Here is a 23,100-nt window from a genome sequence, read left to right as displayed (position 1 = left end):
TGGCTTTGCTCTGCTCTGTTCTGTTCTGTTCTGTTCTGTTCTGTTTTGTCTTTCATGTGCAAACACCATGAAGTAACTGTTTTGTTTTGCTTTGTTTTGTTTTGGCTTTGCCCTGTTGGGTTCTGTCTTTCATTTGCAAACACCACAGAGTAACTGTTTATTTTTTTTATTTTTTTTTGGCTTTTCTCTGTTTTGTTTTGTTTGTTTTGTTTTGGCTTTGCTCTGTTTTGTTTGTTTGTTTTGTTTATGCTTTGCTTTGCTTTGCTTTGCTCTGCTGTGTTTTGTTTTAGCTTTGCTTTTTCTCTGTTTTGTTTTGGCTTTGCTCTGTTGTGTTCTGTCTTTCATTTGCGAACACCATAAAGTATGGTGCTTAATTTTGTAGAAACATATTCTGTGAGTAATAGAACATTCCATTGAGCAATGATTATGCTTACATGAACAGCATGTTAGCACATACTTTTTATTTTTGAATGAGCAACCTCTTTAAATGTTTTCACATCATCTTTGTGCTGTTTAGGTTTGTCGATTGATTACTCGGCCAACAAGCTGTACTGGATAAGTTCTGGAAATGGAACCATTAATAGATGTAACCTGGATGGGAGTGGCCTGGATGTGATTGACAGCTTGAAAAAAGAGCTACGGAAAGCCATGGCATTAGCAGTGATGGGTGAGTGAAGGCTGTTTTCATCAGCATTAATTTAGTAAGGTTAATTATAACCAAACAAATAATGGAGCTATTTAATTAGTATGGTGATAGACAGTATAAATGGTTTCTAAACAGTGGCGTATGAGTGATAAGGAATACTTTTTTATGCTGAATGTGGGCTCCAGGGTTTTTGTTAAAGCCTAATTGTGGAGCTGTTTTAGCACACTGCAATTACAAATCAATTGAGGGAGATTGTTGTTTCCAAAGGGTTTGAATTGCACTATTCATGTTCTGACATGTTTTTTTTTTTTTCTTGAACTTTGATGACTCAAGACTTTTGATGTCACAGCTGTGTTTGCTGATTGTAGCAGCTCTGCCGGTTTTGAGACTTGGCCAAAGACAGATATTAATTTGTTCTGTCGTCTTATGTGTGCCTTCTGACTCACGGGTGGGTTTCAGTATAAATCCTAAAGATTTATTATGACTTTTACATTTATTCATTTAGCAGGTGTGAATGAAAATTATTGACAGTAAAGATTTGATGTTCCTCATTCTCTCTTTATAAAAATGTCTGCTAAATGAGCAAATGTAAATGTAAAATGGTGTTCAACTCATTTAACGTGTAATGCGGCTTATTCCTAAGTGACACTGAAAATCCAGCTGCAAATAATGTAGAACGCACTTGATTTTATTAGTCTGGATTTGACTGGACCTATAAGAAGTGAAGATATGTTTGGGAAATTATATTTTTGAGATACTTCTGGAATCCTTGATTGGTCAATCTGCTGTTAAATGTATTTTTTTTTAAATAGCTAGATGTTTTGTTTTTCTTTTGCTTTGCTTTGCTTTTGTTTTGTTGTTTTCTTTATTTTTTTGTTTTACTTTGAATTTAGTTTAGTTTTTCTTTATTTTGTTTTGCTTAGCTTTACTTTTATTTTGTTTAGCTTTTTCTTAAGATTTTTTGTTTTGCTTTTGTTTTTCTTAGTTTTTTGCTTTGCTTTTGCTCTGCTTTTTCTTAATTTTGTTTTGCTTTGCTTTATATTATACTATAGCTTCTTTTTACTTTTTTTGTTTTGCTTTGGTTTATTGTTTTTTTTATCTCCAATTTGCAATGCAACTGCTTTTTTCTCTCATAATCACAGATTTTAAACTTCTATTTGTCCGTTTATTTGGTATATAGTCATGTCACAAGTAGAATATTTTCAGGATGTTACAAGGCCACTCTGACTGGTTTATTGACACTTTACTAGTTTCCATTAGCTAACATCAGTTAAACCATTAACTAAAAATAACAAGCAATGAGCAATACATCGTCTTAATTTATACATCTTTGTTAATGTTAGTTAATAAAAATACAACTGTTCATTGTTAGTTCATTTTAAATCAGTTTCATTAAATATTAATTACATATGCAAATTTTAATTTGAAAATTAACAGTAACTTTAAGATGAATAAATTCTTTAGCTTTTGTTTGTTTTTCATTGTTTCTTCAGATTATCTAATGGAACTATACTTTAAGGTTTTACCAGTTTGTTTTACCATAAACAAGGGCAAAATGGCTAGCATAAAAGAGCATTTCATAGGTGGAAAATGTTACATTTTCATAAAACATTATCCAAACTTTTTTTCTCTCTGTAAAGTGCACTGCTGTATTGTGGATAAAGCGAGTGACCCTGTTAACTTTATTACTATGTATACTTAGTTTGGATGTCATATTGTCTTTAAAGAAGACAATATCACTTTAATATGTTTAAATTTTATTGTCTTTTATTTACATAAAGAAACTCGATGAAGCACTTGCATATTTGCCCCTCTTGTTTTCGGGATTTCATTTGTCCGACCTGTTGCGTAACTCTGTTGAAAAGGGTTCTGGGAGCACGGTGCCCATCTTTCATCATTTGTGGATTGACGTTAATCTCTTTATGAGTGAAACAGCTGGTTCAAAACCAGAGGCTTATCAGCTAAAGACATCGATTGTCCTGTTTCAAATATCTCACCTTCAGCTTTCAGGAGATAAAACGTCCTGACTTCCCAGGGAGAGAAGCTCTGGAAGCATTTTAATTAGGCCTAACAAATCATTTTTGAGGTTTGTGGTGGTATCCTGATAGGTAGAAATTCATCTTTATTTTTGGTAGATATTGAATCATGGTATGTGTCTGACAGTGTTTTTTTTTTTTTTTAAACAAATGGCTTGAAATGTAACTCATCCAATTAGATTTTAGAATGTTTAAATATACAATATATGTTCAATTATACATTTATGTATGCAAGTATTTTACATACAGTATGATTCACTGCAATATCCAATCATAGGAATCACTACATGGTTTTGTAATACATTAATACTTTTTTATTACATTTCCTTGAAACAGCTATATTGTGAAATGTAATTTTAAAGCCATGCCAATTATAACTCATTTAATTTAACTTATTCCACCCACGCCTATTTCACAGTAGGAGAGCCTGTGTAATATTTTGTACAATGAACCTGAGGTAAAAGATCTTGAATCTTAAGTACTGTGTAGCAGTTAAATCATCTCCCCAGCCAAGTCCATCACTAACTTTAATAAAATGCAATTGGAATGCCAAACATGCCGAATGGGATGGTATTATTCGATTAAACCCTGAGGAACAACCTGTTCTCGCTTCTACTTTATCATCTTCTCAAAGCCTCTCACAATCAGATACGGACGTTGGCAACTGCTAATACAATCAGACTTAACACTATCTCAGCAAACAGAGGCTATGAGCTGGTAATGGAGCGATGGTTGAGAAGTGTGCTCTCTGGTTAGCCACACCGAACACTGTTTATTCCCCTCATTTATGTAGAGCTGTATATAACTCCCTTGTAATGTAGAGCCATATATCAGAAGGCACATACACATTTTTGAATCAAACAAGACGGAAACCAAGAAATCATACAGCAGAGAAATTTGTGTCAGACTGACACGTCGTTTCTCTGTCTCTCACTTTATTTCCACCTTTCTTTTTATATTCTGTTCTGTCAGATGAAACAACCGGACCTCGTCCGATACATTCTGGGTTTCTCGTCTCATGGAGATTTGATTATTACACGCGTTTGTTTAATATTAATGTCTAATTAACCCCGTTTTTTTTTTTTTTTTTTTTCAACCGTCCCGGGAGTAAAGAAACTAGTAAAGAGAAAATGAATTATTAATGACTTCCATTTTCATTTTGTCTTTATATGACAAATCTATTTAGTCTTCCACTTGAAGAACTTTTGGACCTTATTTGGGAAGTATTTAATGTGTTGAATGAAAATGAGGGAATAAAAGTGACTTTACTTTTATGTAAGATGAATGTCGACAGATTCAGTGGACGGAAGTACATTATTTTTTGTCCTTTAAATCACAATATCCATTTCTGCAGGAAATTTAATGGAAAAAACAACAATATCAAAAAATGAGCCATGAGCTTTTGCAAAAGCTCATTTTGCTTTTAGCAAATGAGCTTTTAGTGAAAAAGTAAGTGCACCCCATTCACATTTGGACTTATTGAAACTAGAACTTGTAGAAACTGTCTGCATTCAATTGACCTTTGTGAAAAGTAAGTGCGCCTTTATATTTATCGGTTTTAGCTAATTTTGACATTTAGTTTCGATTGTTTTTGATCTTGTTACCGTATTCGTGACCAACGGTTTATAGTGATCTGCTAGTTTGTGCTAGATTGTAATTTTAGATGGTATAGGGGTGTACTTACTTTTCCACACAAAATACATTGGTGTTTCAGTTTACTTAATCTGTACAAATCATTTCAAAATGTACATTTAGGGGCAGATTTATTAAACAGGGCAAATTAGCGTTAGAACGCAATTCCATAAAAGCACAGATGAGAGAGGACAGGTAATAATTGCGCAAACACCAGTAAATTGGCGAGCACAAACCTTAGTAAATCACCTTGCATGAATTATTTATATACTCTCCTCCCATAAATGTTGCGCCTGAAAGGGAAACTCCTACAAAAACATATGCAATAAGGTCAGCAGAAAAAATAACCCTGTTCCACCCCTTCTCAGCGTTAATGTATCACTGCGCGTCTTTAGTAAATCCTCACAGTAGTTTTTTTTTTTTTTTTTTAATGGCAAAAGAGGCTTCGCGGTGCCGCAAACTGTTAGCAAATCTTGCCCTAGAAGTATAATCTTTTTGATTATATTGCATTTTATTGCATTTCCCTTTTAACATTTGTTTAATGAAAATTTCTACACATCCAGCCTTCATTTGCATCAAATTAAATATGTACCCTAACTCCATTCAGGAACGTTCTCCACCATAGAGCATCCAAACGATCCTCCGCTGTGCCCTGCGTGAAGTATACACTAAGACTGTTCTCCGTAATTCATTTTCCCTGGGCTTGTGTCTGCCAACGGCTGATAGCTTCAACTCAGGCCGGGCACTAAGAATAGTCCTGCTTGCTTTTGGCGTCTGTATGTAATCCATTCAGGGCTGCCAGGGGACTAAGATGCGGCTGCTCGCACCTATGGGATTCGTAAGTGCTGAGAGGGTGTGTAGAGCAGAGGTACGGCGGTGTGGTTTGGCACCAGGGGACGTCTCCTCCTTCAATCTTAGACACGACTCGCGAGTAATACGGGCAAAGGAATGTGTAGCTCGTCGTGAGCGGTTCGGGTCACGGGGGAAAGGGATGTTGGGAGACTGCGGCACACTTGCATTCCTTTTTATGATGTGTAATCACGGACGGTGTGTGAGCAGCGAGGCCTGGATGTTTTCCTCTGTGTTGTACCATTTCTTAAAGGCTGAGTTGACACGCTATAGGGCTTAGTGGATTTGCAGTGTGCTGTCCGCAGCAAAGAAATACAGCATGGACAAAAACACATCAGTAAAGAAGTTCAATTTCATCCCAGTTCAGTTTCAGAGTGGATAAGTTTGAATAAATAAAAAAAATGGTAAGAAGTACTATTTTTCCATGCAGCCATAACCAACTATTTAAACAGCATTTATTTTTATTTTTATAATAAACATGCATGGCTTTATATGACCCTTTGTTAACTGACAGGGTAAAAACATTTCTTATTATTTAAATTAGATTATTTGAACACATTTATTTTTAATATATATATTATTATTATAGTTTTTAAATAATAAATATTACTAATAATAGTAATTTAATAATAATAGTAATTTATTATAAAAAGTAATACAATAATAAAATATTGTTGCATTTGGTTATTTATATTGTTAAAATAAAAATAAAAATATTCCTTCAGAAATTATTTTGTTGTGTTTGTTTTCAAACAGGTTTCCTTTCATCTTCCATTGGTTTATCAAACAGATAGTCCCATCCCAAATCCATGCTGTTGGTTAATATATATATATATATATATATATATATATATATATATATATATATATATATATATATATATATATATATATATATATATATATATATATATATATATATATATATCTCCAGCTTGTTCAAACACATTTTTTTCTCTAGGTGGGAAGTTATGGTGGGCGGACGATGTTCTCGCTCAGCTGGGGACCGTTACCAAGCGGGACGGTAAAAACCTGACGGTTCTTCGGAACAAGACCACGGGCGTGGTCCACATCAAAGTGTATGACAAAGACAGTCAGAAAGGTAAAAAGAAGTATATCTCTGAATGTTTTGTCTCAAATAAAAACTTTACAAGAGTGATTAAGATCACATCTGTTTTTCTTTTAAAGCGAAAAAGAAATCAAGAAACAATAACCAGCAATATCAAGGGTTCCCACACCTTTTGATCACTGAATTCCCTTTATTGACATTTTAAACTTGTTTCTTATATTTTATGTATGGATAATAGGGGTGGGCAATATACCACTAGTCACGATTAAGCAGTAGACATTTGTCAAACGCTTAAGATTTTGGATTTTGGCCTCTTTTGCAGTAATTCTCACATGATGTGGGCTGTCACACAATCATATTATTTGAATTCGTCTCTAAGTATTGCGATTTTAAAACATGTGATTTTAGACCGTTGAAGCGCAATGAGCTGTCAACGAGAGATGCATGCACATAAAGCCGCTTCTCATAGAGTGTGTGAGTACTGACCTAAGTTTTTTTAATGCCTAATTGGGATCGAATGCTTAAATACATGTGCTTGTGTGTCAAAATGATCGTCTTTGCAATCATTTAAGTCTTAACTGAGCGTAAAGAGATCAGAAAGAAAGCACACGTGAACTGGTATATTGGATCGATGCAGTCGGTCTTAAAGTAACCTAATATTCCTGCTGTCGTCTGTGTCATTAATGTTAATCAAACAACAAAAGAGAGAACACCTCTCACTGAACTTGACTGAATCAGTTTAGTAACTTTAATAGGAATACATGTATATTTAATTTACACAGTGAAGACTATGCAGTGTTTATTTATATTTGATAACTTTATCATTTCTAGTTTTTCAGGTTGTAGGTGTACACTGTAAAAAGTGAACCTGGGTGAAAGTTGGATTACTACAACTATTTGAGTCTATTTACTTGGTATTTCTGCTTTCCTAATTGTAATGGATTATTGTACACTTTTTCAACTTAAACACATAGAAATTCAGATAGATTCAAAATCTCACTTTCACTCAAAGTATAATTGTACACTCTTTCAACTTGAACGCATAGAAATTCAGATTGATTCAAAATCTCACTTTCACCCAAAGTATGATTTCCCTTTAAAATGTCGCTTTCACCCAAAGTATGATTTCCCTTTAAAATGTCACTTTCACCCAAAGTAAGATTTCCCTTTAAGGACACCCGCGTCAGACGTTTTTTTCTGACGTCATGACGCACGAGCCTGTCTGAAAATTGGAAAATGTTCTGTTCGGCCGCCATTTTTTCTCTCTCGGGACTCGGATGAAAAAGGTAGGTTGGAAGTTTGTTTTAATTACTATACTCGAAAATGTACCTTGTGGACGTGTGTTTTAGTTGTTTATGAGTTAATTGATGTTGTCTGTGAACATAAATTGTAATGAAATCTAAATTAACCGAACTTTTGAACGTACGTTTGCGATATAGCGTTTCTGAGTATGTTCTATGTAACAATATGTTGTAACTTAAGTTACTCGTTTGTCTTATATAAATGTGTTCAGTTTGGATCTTGGGAGTATGTGTATGAAATATCTATTTTTTAATTGATGCCTCCTTAACCGTCTGTGCCGCGCGAGATAAAGTTAACGTTAGTGGAAATGCTGTGGGCAGGAAGTGCTCACAGAGCTGGACAAAATGCTCGAATTTGAATTCCTGCAGTATAATATTGAGTTTGCTTTTAAAGTAATGTTTGTCTGTTCTTTTATCTGTCTTTAAAACGTCACTTTTTCGGGCAAAATTATGATGTGAAGTCGGACATCCGTTTGTGACACCGGCTGTAACTTACACTCGTTATTGCGCTGCAATGTGGAATTAAATGAGTGCACTCAGTCAGTAACGTCCACTATGGTTTCGGACACCACTACAAAGGACTGTCATTTCAAATAATGCCCTATTTGAGGGTATAGGAGGCGATTTCTGATTCAGCCTGTGATGAACGTCATTGTGCCTAACACTAGCTCCGTTCATTTGCCTACCTCATGGTGTTACATCCAGACACATTTTCAGGGTTTTTTAGTAGAAATATTAGTATTTCCACATCTAATTAATTAACTTCCTTGACCTGTAGCAAACCATTTTTTCACTTACAATTACTTACAAACTACAATTGTTGACAATTACTTTTTCTCCTCTTAGGACCGAAAGTCTTAATGTTTGACAACTGATGACACTTTGCTATAATATTACATGGTAAGTAATTTATCATTTCTTATATAGTTGATGATATGAATTACTAATGTTGGATATGTATGAGTAAATTCCATCTTGTGTTATCTAACATTATTGACTGTTGACAGGTGTGTAGAGGTGTCTGTTAACTTGCTGAAAGCTTAAGCAGCCAGAGGCTGAAAAAAAGGAAAAATTAAAAGGTTGTCAAGAACAAAATGTCTCTTTCGTTTGCTCATAGATAGAAGGAGGTAGTGATGCAGGAGGCCAGTGTCAGGGATTTCAAGGCGAGGTGGCCTGTGCTAGGGGTGGGCGATATCTCGATATTTAAAATATATCGAGATATTTTTTCAGCTCGATATGGATTTGGACATATCGTATATATCGATATATTGTTTATATTTAATTCTGATTCCGCCACTTTGCTTGTTTGCCTTCTCTGTGTTGTGCTCGCGGAGCCTCGCGCGCCTCCCGCCTCTTGCTTTGTTCCCCCTCCCCTCGCGTGTTGTCTCACTGAACACGGCTGCTTCCGCAACCAGGTGAGGATTAGTTATCATGTTGACAAGCGCGCACGTTGTTCAGGACTCAGTTTAGAGACCATGTTTTCCTTCTAACACAACTGCTTGCTAAAATTCATAAAGAAATATTAATGTTCATCATAGTTCAAATCGCACGTTTCACCCACAGTCAGGTGATTGACACTACTGGTGCGAGAAGCGGTCGCAATCATGCCAGTTATGATCTGTGTCTAACTGATCGCATAGTTTTCGGTTAAAATGTCAAAATGGTCGCATATTTTTTGAAAACATTTAAAAAGTATTGCAATATCATTACTATTATTATTTTGTCAGCTTTATCACGGGATTATGATGAATAGGTCTATTCACGTTTTAACCAAGAGGGAAAAACGCGACATCCCGGGTGTCCTGAGACACATTGCTCCTTCTGTAAGTTGTACTGTATCATATTATCATATAGCCTACCTTCTGACATTCATATTTCGTTCTGTAACTGGAAAAGAAGTGAAATTCAGCTCATGTGTAGCCTACATGATCTGCATGATGAGTTTGAATTTTGTCAAACTCATGACAAACATCACTGTTTGAATTTTGATACAAATTTAACAGGAAATGGTGTTATAACAAAATCTGTTTATTTATATCTCAGTCATGCCCCCATCTTTCTGCAAAATGCTTACTGTTTACTTTAACTGTAAAAAAGGGAGTCTTTGATTCATCTTTTGAAAGCATGAAATAAATGAAAAGAAGGCAATATTATTTATTTTCTTTTACGGTTAAATTATTATTATTTATGTAATCAGGGAGTTGTTTTTTTTTTAATGTCGCAAAAGCACTTGACTACCTCTTTGTACTTCAATTTAAAAAAAAAAAAGTTTTTGTGGTATTTGGCATATTTGTTTTTGCTGTAGTTTTTAGGGGGTTATTTTTCCTGTAAAGATATCGAGATATATATCGTATATCGAGATATAGCAAAATATATCGAGATATATTTTTTGCTCCATATCGCCCAGCCCTAGCCTGTGCTTTTCAGACATTACAAGGTATTGAAAAAATAATTTAAAGTTCTGGTTTTACTGGCTAAATACCTTTTATGAATTGATATAATCAGTTTGACTGTTGTTGACTGTTTTTTTTCTTTCTTTCTGATTTTAGATCAATTCAGAGTTCTATAGGCTTATGGCTGTTCCACTGGAAGACACGGTCCTGGCCCAGTTGGACGTGTACATGAATCAACTAATCAGAGTAATCCATTTAAAAGGAGGAGCAACCCGTGAGAAGACTGCTGCAATTTTTAAAATCTTGTATCAGGTACGTCTGTGTGTTACATTAATATCAACTGCACAATCTTATTTTAGTCTCAGTAACATTTAATTGCTAAATACTTGTTTATAGCATAGAAATTTGAAATGTCATCACCACACAAACAAAATGGACAATTTAAAAGGGATAGTTCGGTCATAAAATAAAAAATGCTGTTAATTTACTCAGCCTATCCAAAATATGTAGGTGACTTTTTTCTTTCTTTCAGTAGAACAGTAAATATGTTGTTGTTGTTTTTTTAGCTGAAACTGTGGTCCATGTTGATATAATGCAAGTCAAAAAGAATTAAAAAAAAAAAAATGCATACAGGCAAACCAAAAATAATACCTGTGGGTCCTGGCGATTCTTTGAGGTTTTATAAAGCAAAATGATCGGCCTATGCAGGAAACTGAATCTATTATTACCTGTAATCAACAGCCTCAGCAAACAGTCCTAAGTACGTTCATGGCAATGTTGCATGTTAATAATGCTCAGTTTCTTGCATAGACTGATCGTTTCACTTTATAAGACTCGATGTGATGTCAGTAGCCCCGGGTATTTATTTTTTTTGTCTGCATGTTTTGTTTTGTTTTTGTCCACGTTTTTTTTATTTTGTTTTTACTCTCAAAGTGACGGTAGCCATTGACTTGCATTTATATGAATCACAGAGTAATGCGGTTTCAGCTAAAAAAATCTTCAGCGGTTTCAGCGAAAAAGTCACCTTTTATGCATCTTGGATGGCCTGTAAATTTAACAAAACTATCCCTTTAATCAAGAATGATTAAATGTATTAGGGTATAAAGCTAATAAATGATTTGTTGACGCATGTTTTATTATCGGACTAAATTATAAATGCCAGCAATGACTGATTCAGATGCATTTAATTGCAATTAATTTCTTGATAATTTACTCACCCCCATGTCATCCAAGATCTTTATGTCTTTGTAACTTCAGCCGAAAGGAAATTAAGGTTTTTTTTTTTAAAAGCATGCCAAATTTTTCTCCATATAGTGGACTTCACTGGGATCAACAGGTTAACGATCCAAACTGCAGTGTCAGTGCAGCTTCAAATGGCTCCCAGACAAGGAATAAGGGTCTTATCTAATAAAACAATCTGTCTTTTAAAAAAAATTGCGATGTTTTACCCTCTTTTTTTAGGTGACAGGGGATTTGACTTAGTCTTTGCACTACCGTTTCGCAAACACTGGATCGGTACTTCCACCTATGTCACGCATGACCTTTACAGCGCTATAACATAATGTGAGAAGACACAGAGCTAGTGCAAAACAAGCATTTGTGGTTAAAACGTATATCGATGGTTTGGCTCAATTAGACCTTTATTCCCCGTCAAGGATCGTGTAGAGTTCTTTGAAGCTGCACTGAAACTGCAATTTTGACCTTTAACCCATTGGTAACCATTGAAATCCACAATATCGAGAAAAATCCTGGAATGTTTTCCTCAAAAACCTTAATTTCTTTTCGACAAAAAAAAAAAGACATGAACATCTTGGGGTGACTAAATTATCAGGAAATTGAATTCTGAAGTGAACTAAATATTTTTTTAATATTTTATTTATTTTAATAAAATAATGACTTTATTCAACAGTTTCTTTTCTTCTTTGCAGTCTCCTATGCTGTTCATGTAGTAAACTCAGCACAGAGCTTCCGGATTCCATGTCAGAACGCCGGCTCATCCTTTTCCTGGGTGGAAATCAAGACCTTATCAAGGAATACCTTGTGAGTTGAAAGGCCACATTCTATTTTGATTTATTTTTCAGAAAATTTTACATTTGTGGTAGCAAAATTTTTTTTTTTTTATGTTTTTTTAATTTATTTTTATGTGCACTACTTTAGGATAACCTACGAGATGATTGCGAGGGTGAGCTGGGTGAGCTTATATTCACGGCATTCCAGAAAGTGCTCTTACAGCTTCATTAGCAAAAGATATCAAGTAATCTTTTCAGTAGACTACAGTGAACTTGAAGTAATGTTTGAATGTGCTTAAGTCTAGTCTGTGTTTGAAAGAATGTCTCTAGTTTAGTTTAATTTGTTTTCTTATGTTTGTAAGATTATCCATTTGTTTCATATGTTTGTCTAGTATCTAGTTGTATGTTTGAATCTGTAGTTGATTGGTGAAAGGGTAATCACCCATTGCTGTTAAACATTTTCCATGATCTGTTTATTTTTTAATTAGATTTTTTAACATGGTTTAGAGCATTGCCTGTAAGCTATTCTAAAGCACTTATCACAATACACTCGGTAGAAATGGTTCCATGGAATATATTAAAGGGATATAGTTCATCCAAAAATGGTTCATGTTGTTCCAAACATGTATGAGTTTCTTTCTTCTGCTGAACACAAAAGATGTGTTTAAGAATGTTGGTAACCAGACAGTTGACGGTACCCATTGACTTCCAGAGTATTTTTTTTTTCCTGCTATGGAGGTCAATGGGTACCGTCAACTGTCTGGTTACCAACATTCTTCAACACATCATCCTATGTGTTCAGCAGAAGGAAGAAACAAATACAGGTTTGGAACAACTTGAACCATTTTTTGGTGAACTATCCCTTTTGTGAAGTATCCCTTTTTATTTATGTGGCTAATTTATTCGCATAACCACTGTTTATATTTATTTTTTTAGATAGATTAGTGGCTCAGTTTTTAGCATAATCCTGAAAGGCAATGACAACTTTTCAAAAAGACTGTTAATGAAATGGATGTTAAGTGTGTCAGGAAGTTTCATTTGCACAACAAATATGAACAGTTTGTAATGATTTCTCAAAGTTTGTTAAAAGGGAAATTAAATTTAATAAAATGAATTGTTAATAAATATTTCTAAAGCTATTTGAGTCTTGTGTGATTGAAATTAAGTTGATAGAATGTAGTTATTTAAGTTGAGAAAACTTACTTTTTTTAAGGGTTACCAATTGAAGTATTTTTTTTAAGTTGATCCAACTGTAGGAAAAACTAAAACATTTAAGTTGGAATGGAATGAAATTAAATTAGACTAATGTAAATAATAGGGTTGAATGAACTCAATTAATATAAGTGTGATTGATAAAATGTAATAATTTAAGTTGAGAGAACTTAACATGTTTAGGTGTTACCAATTGGAGTAATTTTTTAAAGTTTATCCAACTGTAGGAAAAACTAAAACATTTAAGTTGGAATGGAATGAAATTCAGTTAGACTAATGTAAATGATAGGGTTGAATGAACTCAATTAATATAAGTGTGATTGATAAAATGGAATAATTTAAGTTGAGAGAACTTAACATGTTTAGGTGTTACCACTTGGAAGTATTTTTTTTAAGTTAATCCAACTGTAGGAAAAACTAAAACATTTAAGTTGGAATGGAATGAAATTCAGTTAGACTAATGTAAATGTTAGGGTTGAATGAACTCAATTAATATAAGTGTGATTGATAAAATGGGATAATTTAAGTTGAGAGAACTTAACATGTTTAGGTGTTACCACTTGAAGTATTTTTTTTAAGTTAATCCAACTGTAGGAAAAACTAAAACATTTAAGTTGGAATGGAATGAAATTAAGTTAGACTAATGTAAATGATAGGGTTGAATGAACTCAATTAATATAAGTGTGATTGATAAAATGTAGTAATTTAAGTTGAGAGAACTTAACATATTTAGGTGTTACCAATTGAAGTAATTTTTTAAAGTTTATCCAACTGTAGGAAAAACTAAAACATTTAATTTGGAATGGAATGAAATTAAGTTAGACTAATGTAAACAATAGGGTTGAATGAACTCAATATAAGTGATTGATAAAATGGGATAATTTAAGTTGAGAGAACTTAACGTGTTTAGGTGTTACCAATTGAAGTAATTTTTTTAAGTTGATCCAACTGTGGGAAAAACTAATACATTTAAGTAGGAATGAAATGAAATTAAGTTGAATGAACTCAATTTTCTCAATTAACTCAATGAACTCAATTAATATAAGTGTGATTGACCCATTGAAAGTAAGTTGACAAAACGTAATTATTTAAGTTGAGAGAACTTAACATGTTTAGGTGTTACCAATTGAAATAATTTTTTTAAGTTGATCCAACTGTTCACTTTTTACAGTGTATTGTATTAATGTATATTGTAGTATATTGCATTAAGTTTTTTCTTAAACTTTTTTTGTACTTATTTTTTTGTGATATTGAAAAAAGTGACAAGAAATATTATTTTTGAATGGTATCAAAAACGTTAATATATACACAGTACAAAATATTTAGAAAAAAAGTTACCTGGTTGCCTTAAAAATTTGAGTTCATTGAAATTAAAAATTTGAGTTAATACAATGAACATTTTTTGAGACTCGACAACCTTTATTAAAATATTATTAAAAGATTTTTTAAGCATATTGGGTAATTGTGTGTGTTTTATTTCTGATGACACAGTGAAACATGCCAAATAGTGCTATTTTCATGATTTTTTTTTTTATGTGGTTCAGATACAAAAATATTTTGAGTTTCTGTTTATTAAACAAATTTCCTTCATTGTATCAACTCAAATTATTAATTTAAATAAACTCAAAATTTTAAGGCAACCAGGTTACTTACTTTTTTAAGTTAAACCAACATTTTTTATGTATGTGTGTCTATTTATGTATACATAATAATTTTTCACAGTACAAACAGATATTATGTAAACACAACATTTTACTTTAGATACGGTTAATCACACTTAATCATTTGACAGCACTGCATATTTTATAAAACTCACAAAAGCAACTTATTAGGAATTCACTACTATACTATCAAATATTTTTGTGACATTTTTCATAATTTTACTATATATACATTTTCCAGGCCTGAAAATCACCTCCCAGCTTTCCATGACCACTAGAGCTCTGACTTTTATTTCATGAATGCCAATTACAAAAAAAAAAAAAAAAAAAAGATCCTTGTCATTCCTACAAGGTGAGGTTGCACATGATTTGGACAGCGGTTATGTTTCTACAGCCACACATTGTCAAAGCCCCTCGCTCTTTATGAATTATGGTGAGGGACATTCATATCACTGACAGGTCTATTAGCAGAGGAGTGCTTGATCCTCTCAACGCTCTATTAGGATTTAAAAAAACAGCAATTAGAGGCTCTTTAAGGTAAATCTTTTTGCTTCCTTCTCAAATCTCCTCATACCAATTAGCTCCCTCATTTATCTCTCTGACACGGACCTCATGGGAACGAAGGCCCATCTCATTACACCACTTCAAATGAGCTAACTGGAGTGTTTCTGACAAGGTGTCCGAGGAACAAAGTCAAAGCGCCACCATTTTTCCTCTCTTTTTTGTTTTTGTGATGTTTCTGAAATTGGTTTAAGAAAGTACACAAGCTAGAAGGTTTGGACTGATTTGCATTAGAGACACCTGTTAGCCTTCAGGAATAATGAGTGCATTCTCTTCGTAGGTCGCAATCCTTGTGTGCTGAACAATGGCGGGTGTTCTCAGCTGTGCCTGCCCACCTCTGAATCCACTCGGACGTGTTCTTGTACTACGGGCTACAACCTTCGTCCGGACCGGTCCACCTGTGAAGGTATGACCGTTAGTTCTGACCTAAGCGTACGTATCTAATTAACCTTTGGGTCTCAGAGGTATTCATTATTTTTAAGAGCAGGTTTCATTAGACTTTTTTTGCCTGGTTGACTCTTTGGTAGGTCTTCAGTCTTTCCTGCTGTACTCCGTTAATGAAGGGGTAAGAGGACTGTCTCTTGATCCCAGCGATAACTCTGAAGTTTTGATGCCGCTGACTGGCTCTCTGTTCACTGTGGGTCTGGACTATCATGCCGGTAAGTGCTCTTTTATCTGTTTTATTTGATTCTTAAAAAAAATATATATATATATATATATATATATATATATATATATATATATATATATATATATATATATATATATATAAACTTTATCATTATTTACCATTTTATATTATTATAATTAGGTAATATATTTATTATTTTATATTAGGTAATATATTTATTATTTTATATATTAATTAATGGGAAACAAATATTGTAATAGTTTTTACTGACATACACAGTATCAGTGTTGCTTTAGCATTATTTATATACTATTATAGTATTTATTCATATGTTTAATTAGTTTTCAATTCAATTTCAGTATTCATTTTAGAAATTATAGTATTTCAATTAAAACATATTTGTTTCATTTTTTTCACCAAGTCTGCATTTTTATATTTTCATTAAATACTTTTTTATGTAGTATTTATTTATTTATTTATTTATTTATTTATTTATTTATTTATTTTATTATTATTTTTTTAATTTTTTTTCAATTACATAAATGATTAAATCACAAAGGAAATGTATTTAATATTTTTTATTGATATATACAGTATCAGTGTTATCTAGTGTTATTTTTTATTTGTATTATAATTTATTCATAATTAGATTTTTTTTTGTATTTTTAGTTTTCATTTTATTTTTACTAATTTATTTTTTTGTAGTTTTGGCTTTTTTTCTGTTCGAGTTTTAGTAATTTTTGAATTTTAGAAAAATTTATTGTTTGCATTATAATTATTATTTTGTTTTTTAGTATATTTGTTTTATGTCTGCTAAATTCACATTTTCAGTAGTTTTCATAAAAATATTTTTTTTATATTTTATTTCAAATACATTAATGGCATAACAGTCTGGATAATTCTGGAGTACAGTCTCACAGAATGAGTAAATGTTGAAGTTCATAAATTGTGGTGGTTTAGATATAACAACCACTATAATGGTTAACAATTGCTTTGTTAATTTTTCACAAACACACACACAAACATAATACATACTGTTCTTGATATTGAAACTTGTTTTCCTCATTAAAAAGTGTTTACCTTCAGTGAACCAATGAAACATTTAAAATGATGATCACTAAAGTACTACTGGCTACAATTATGTATAACTATTTGATTCTAAAATGACCTGTTATTGTTATTTTCCTAAACTTTTGAATTGAAGTTAGAAACCACAGCAATTAGGCATTGTCATGCCATGTGTACAACAATACATCAACCTTGACATGGGGAAAACTTTTATTTGCAGGGAATCTGCAGTAATTCGGGAAGATTTATCTAGTGCAGTAATTGGACAGCTGTCTCCGTGCTGAGACAGAAATGCCACTCTTTGCATCAGCGACAGACAGTTCGCAGCTTTCTATTTACATGATAGAGCAAATATTGGCATTGCATTGCATGTCTATATATTTTTTTCATTGTGAGATGAGGTGAAGAATGGAGATATGCTGTTATGACAGATGGAAGATAATCGAAACAGATTAGCTGGACAGATGAGGCGATGTCTCATAACGATGTGAATGGGTTTCAATTGGGGTTTTTGTCAAAAGGGATACAATATAATGTAAATTTTTTTGAGTGGGCGAGGAGCTGGTGATACAAAAAGCTCCGTATAAAGTCGTGCGGCCAAGTCAAAGCAATTTTCATAAAAGCGTTTTGAAGGGAACAGACCATGGGAGCCAGGACAATCATGAATACTTTGTGCTCTTTTTTTTTTTTTTTATTGTTTTGGAGAAGGGACGGGTTTGAATGAGATCAAAATGGCAAGGCATTTCGGCCAGTTGGTGCAGGCCTATTTTTGTAGGTAAAGCTTGAAATTTATATGCAGTTCTCCAAATTGGCCATAAAGATTGTGCAGTCCTAAGCTGCTGTGATGTAAAAAGCAAAAATGAACAATCCATTTCATACAAGTAATTTATCATTTTTATTTAGAAGACATCAATGGTAAACCATAAAAAGTTAACTCAAATAAAATAACTTAGGTCATTGACAAAACAACAAGTTTAATTTGATGTTCTAAAATAACTAAAAGCTGAAATAAAATGAATTATATATATATATATATATATATATATATATATATATATATATATATATATATATATATATATATATATATATATATATAATATTTATTTATTTATATTTATATTATCTAGTGTTATTTGTTATTTTCTGGCAGCAGAGGAAATTGAAATGTAAAAATAAGGAAAATTAGCATGTCAAATTAAGTATAATTTTCGATATTCCAATATGGAACGAATACGTGTCACCTTGGACCACAAAGCCAGTCCTAAGGGTACAATTTTGAAATTAAAGATTTATACATCATCCAAAAGCGGAATAAATACGCTTTCCATTTATGTATAGTTTTGTTAGGATAGGACAATATTTGGTTGAGATACAACTATTTGAAAATCTGGAATCTGAGGGTGCAAAAAAGTGTAAATATTGAGAAAATCGCCTTTACAGTTGTCCAAATGAAGTCCTTAGCAATGCATATTACTAATAATAATACATTTTTATATGCCATAGGAAATGTACTAAATATCTTAATGGAACATGATCTTTACTTAATAGCTTAATGATTTTTGGCATTAAATAAAAATCAATAACTTTGACCTGTGCAATGTATTGTTGGCTATTGCCACAAATATACCCATGCGACTTATGACTGGTTTTGTGGTCCAGGGTCACAAATTGTACATCACTAAATAAATACGCTCTTTGCCCCATAATAAAGTAGTTATATGTGGACCACAAAATCAATCATTAGGGTTTTTTTTTAAATTGAGATTTATACATCACCTGAAAGTGGAATAAACAAGCTTTCCAATGATGTGTGGTTTATTAGGATAGGACAATATTTGGAAATCTGGAATCGGAGGGTGAAACTATTGAGAAAATTACCTTTAAAGTTGTCCAAAAAAGTTATAAGCATCGCATATTACTACTGATAATAATTTTTTGATACATTTACGGTATAAAATGTACTAAATATCTTTGTGGAACATGATCTTTACTTAATATCCTAATGATTTTTGGCATAAATGAAACATTTATCATTTTGTCCCATAAAATTATTTGTTGGCCACCAATACACCCACATGCGACTTATGACGGATTTTGTGGTCCAGGGTCACAAAATATTATAATTTGACTAGCCAAACATTTGAATTATGTTTTTGTAGGAAATGACACGTTGTACTGGACTGACATGGGCTCCAACAGAATCTCTAGATCCAGTCGAGATCAGACCTGGAGAGAGGACATCGTCACAAGCGGTCTTGGACGCGTTGAAGGACTTGCGGTGGACTGGATTGCAGGTACGTCTGTTTCTCTTCTTGTAGCACTTCTATGCTTTTCCAAGTAGCCTTGATGTTGTCGGGCTTATTGTTTCTCTGTTGGTTCAGGGTCTTTGTTGCTTTGCATCCAAAGGTAATATTTACTGGACGGACCATGGCTTAAATCTCATCGAGGTTGCGCGGTTGAACGGTATGTACCGCGCCGTGGTGATATCTGATGGACTTGATCAACCCAGAGCCATTGCGGTGCACCCTATGAAAGGGTATGTATTGCACTGTGGTATATTTTCCTCCTCTGCCAAGCTTCAATTTCACCCAAGTGTGGCAAAAGAGTTTAAACAAATGACCTATGATCGTCTAGAGAACAGTTAGCGTCTGCAATTAGCACCTCAAAGCTTGTTAACTGCAGATGTACGTCCTCCTTAAAGGCCTTATAATTTCCTCTGCATGTATTCTAATATGAGAGGGCCATCATAATCTCGACCTCGTGTTTGTAATGAGTTATCTCATTAAATCCAGCTTTGTACTGTTGCAAGTTGGAGTATAAACATTAAGCTTCGACATTTTTCAGATCCCTAATATCATGTGGCTTCATCTGTTTTGGGGTTCTTTACTTTCTATCTTACTCAGAAATTGGTCAGCGAGATTAGGAAGAAATATCAATATTTTACCTGGAACAACTTCAAAGATTCCTGTTGCAGTTTTAAAACCAATATGACACTGGACGTGCCTTTACTTACAAATGCTTGGTCTTGTGAAATATTCATTGGCGAATGTTATTCCAAAGATAAATGTGTCCTTATAATCTATCATGTACAAAATTGCCTTCACCTGAAATGATTCACCAAGGACTACATTTTGTACTTGTACTCTTCAATGTCTGTCATATGGAGACCACTTTTTAATGATCCATTCAGACCCTGATGGATGAAATCTAGTCATGTTCTGCATTTGATCTCTTTTACACTTTGAGGAGAAAAACTGCTTTTAAGGTACAAGAGTTTGTCACTGGGGCAGTACCCTTAAATGGACACCCGTGTACCTTATTTACTCCTAAAAGGTACATATTTTACTACCCTTAAGGTAGGCACATTTTAGGGTTAGATAAGAAAGTCTGGGGCCTATTCGTTAAAAAGTCTGACTGGTAACCCAAAGGTTCCGGTTTTAGTTCTCAATACCGGCAGGAACTGACTGAGGTGGCCTTGAGCAAGGCACCTAACCCCCAATAGCTCCCCGGACGCCGCAGTGAATTTCTGCCCACTGCTCCGGGTGTGTGTGTCCACAGTTTGCAGTGTCTGTGAGTTCACTACTCAGTGCTTCTAAAGTGTGTGCACTAACTTGTACGGGTTAAATGAGGACAAAGTCAGAGGATGGATTACCATACTTGGCTTTCACATGTGACTCTCACTTTCAACATTTCTTTCTGATTTCACTTAGAAATGGACGGTGAATGAATTCTAATAAGGGTTTCGGAACTTCTCAAGAAGACTTGAACACAGCTATGGTTGTTTTCATCGGGACTGAAGATAAATCTTTGAGTTCAAGATGTGCGAAGGTCAAAATTCCTCAGGAAGACTAATCATATTTCCTTTGAATTCATGCAGGTTTCTCTTCTGGACAGAGTGGGGCCAGAGTCCTACCATCTCCAGGTCACGTCTCGATGGTTCAGAGCAATCTGTGCTTGTTAGCACCGGACTAGCAAGGCCTAACGGCGTCTCCATAGACTACCAGGTCTGCTTTCCCTACATGGCTGAAGTGCTTACGTTGCAGGCTCGCTGCAGTCTATGTTGATTTCATGACTTAAATAGCAGCTTTAGGGCAGTGAGAACATGTAAAACATCATTCTTAATACAATATATGCCTGAAGTTTGTCTTCCAACTGCATTGCAGGAAAATAAATTATACTGGTGTGACGCCCGCAACAGCAAGATCGAAAGAATCAACCTTGAGCGGGGTGAGCAGAGGGAGATTGTGTTCTCATCGAGTGGGGTGGATATGTTTTCCATTGCAGTCTTTGGGGCTTACCTCTTCTGGTCTGACAGGTAATTTATTTTTCCATAAATGTTACAGTCTCTATGAATGGCCCAAGAAAGCAGATACCGTCCCACTTTCCCTACAAGGTCACAATGCTAGTGTAAAAAGACACATTTGATTATTTAAGAATCTCCCTCAGTTCAATGTCATTCCAAGGATGGGTTACCTCACCTTCTGTTAGACCAGCTGTGTACTGTATTTTAATGAGTTCTTTGGATTTAATTAGTCGTGGGCCATTGATTAGCAAGTGTCAAACTTTTGGTCTTGTGTTCCCATGACGGTAGAGCCTACGCCAACGGATCCATTCGCCGCGCTTCTAAGAAAGATGCTGTGGACGTAGTGACTATCAGGAGCGGCTTGGGCGTCAGTCTGAAAGATGTGAAGGTCTTTAACCAGGATCGGGAGAAAGGTTGAGGTTTCACTTAATGGCAGTTTTCCTGTTCTTTGAACATTGCACCAATGCACACATTCAGTACATTATCCCACATAAAGCAGGGTTGTCCAATTCTTCTCCTGGTAGGCCACCTAGCTCCATCCTGTTTCAACACACCCACCTGGAACTTTTTGGCAACCCTAAAGGCCTTGATTAGCTCCTTCAGGGTTGTTTGATGAGGAATAGATCTCCGATAGGAAAGTGGCCCTCCAGGAGCAGGATTGCACACTCCTGCTTATAACTGAACACCTGCTGAGTGACACTCATGAGATCAATCAGAATTGCTGTCAACATTACAGTAGGGGAATAGATCACCCAAACATGAAACATACTAAACCTGTATGACTTTCGTGACATTTTTGAGTGATCTGTTTCAATTTTGTTTGCATGCTGAAGCAGTCTCAAAGCTAGGTTAGGTGATATCATTCGTAGGGAGCCTGATCTCTGATTTTCCGACTCACCCAGGTACGAACACTTGCAGCAGGGCGAACGGAGGATGCCAGCAACTTTGTTTTTACTTGGGGAATAACCGGAAAACCTGTGCTTGCGCCCACGGATATCTTGCCGAGGATGGACTCAGGTGCAACAAGTACGAGGGTTACCTGCTCTACTCCGAGAGGACCGTCTTGAGGAGTGTTCATCTGTCGGACGAGAATAACCTCAACTCCCCCATCAGGGCGTATGAGAACCCAAATTATTTTAAGAACATTATTGCTTTGGCCTTTGATCATCGGCAGAAAACGCACGGAACAAATCGGATTTTCTTCAGCGATGTTCATTATGGGAATATACAAGTTATCAATGACGACTGGACAGGACAACGCGTCATTGCGGAGAGTAAGTAACTGTGTCTAATTACCTTGATGTGTTTGATCTATGTTCTTATCAATTCCGCTTCTTGAAACGAATTCATGTATTCACACTCAAGTCTACTGTTTTCTCAGATTGGATGAAGTGAAGATGAAATGACAGTGTTTAATGTTACCTAAATGTTGGTTAGAAAACAAATTACTTTTGAATAGTGCTGATGAATGGTTTTGCCACATCCTTGACCTTTTCGTTTTTATTACGGATGTGAGGTTGATGTATTTTACACATATGCTTGTTTGTCAAAACTTTGGATCTTTTTCCAGATCCCTTCCTGACTGATACTGTCCGTAGTACTTTCATAACACATTTACATTATTTGCAATGCAGCTCATATTTGTAGAGGCATCATGGCTAATTAACTGTGGTGAAATGTAAATAAATTATTCGTACAGGGTACAGCCAATTACTCTGATAGAGCA

The 23,100-nt window shown here is 34.3% G+C and overlaps 1 protein-coding gene and 1 long non-coding RNA gene across 3 annotated transcripts in view; both read left to right on the top strand.

The window, feature by feature from the left end:
- Positions 1-23,100, top strand: part of lrp1ba (low density lipoprotein receptor-related protein 1Ba) — a 334,663-nt gene that overhangs the window by 178,929 nt on the left and 132,634 nt on the right. The window contains exons 31-40 of the mRNA XM_067415030.1: positions 518-667; positions 6,125-6,265; positions 15,650-15,775; positions 15,897-16,028; positions 19,231-19,365; positions 19,478-19,607; positions 20,949-21,075; positions 21,235-21,386; positions 21,663-21,787; positions 22,277-22,648. Coding sequence (XP_067271131.1) covers positions 518-667; positions 6,125-6,265; positions 15,650-15,775; positions 15,897-16,028; positions 19,231-19,365; positions 19,478-19,607; positions 20,949-21,075; positions 21,235-21,386; positions 21,663-21,787; positions 22,277-22,648 — 1,590 coding nt within the window. The remainder of the gene's footprint in view (positions 1-517; positions 668-6,124; positions 6,266-15,649; positions 15,776-15,896; positions 16,029-19,230; positions 19,366-19,477; positions 19,608-20,948; positions 21,076-21,234; positions 21,387-21,662; positions 21,788-22,276; positions 22,649-23,100) is intronic.
- Positions 9,946-12,621, top strand: LOC137040271 (uncharacterized). Of its 2 annotated transcripts, XR_010897876.1 has the most exons (4): positions 9,946-9,970; positions 10,083-10,238; positions 11,855-11,966; positions 12,084-12,621. It is a non-coding gene; the product is annotated as an uncharacterized lncRNA (long non-coding RNA). The 2 variants fall into 2 exon arrangements; XR_010897875.1 differs by lacking the exon at positions 9,946-9,970 and having other exon boundaries at positions 9,986-10,238.

The sequence above is a fragment of the Pseudorasbora parva genome, chromosome 14, assembly GCF_024679245.1.
Source record: "Pseudorasbora parva isolate DD20220531a chromosome 14, ASM2467924v1, whole genome shotgun sequence".
Taxonomy (NCBI): domain Eukaryota; kingdom Metazoa; phylum Chordata; class Actinopteri; order Cypriniformes; family Gobionidae; genus Pseudorasbora; species Pseudorasbora parva.
Note: the sequence above shows the minus strand (reverse complement) of the source record. Positions and strands in the feature narration are given on the sequence as shown.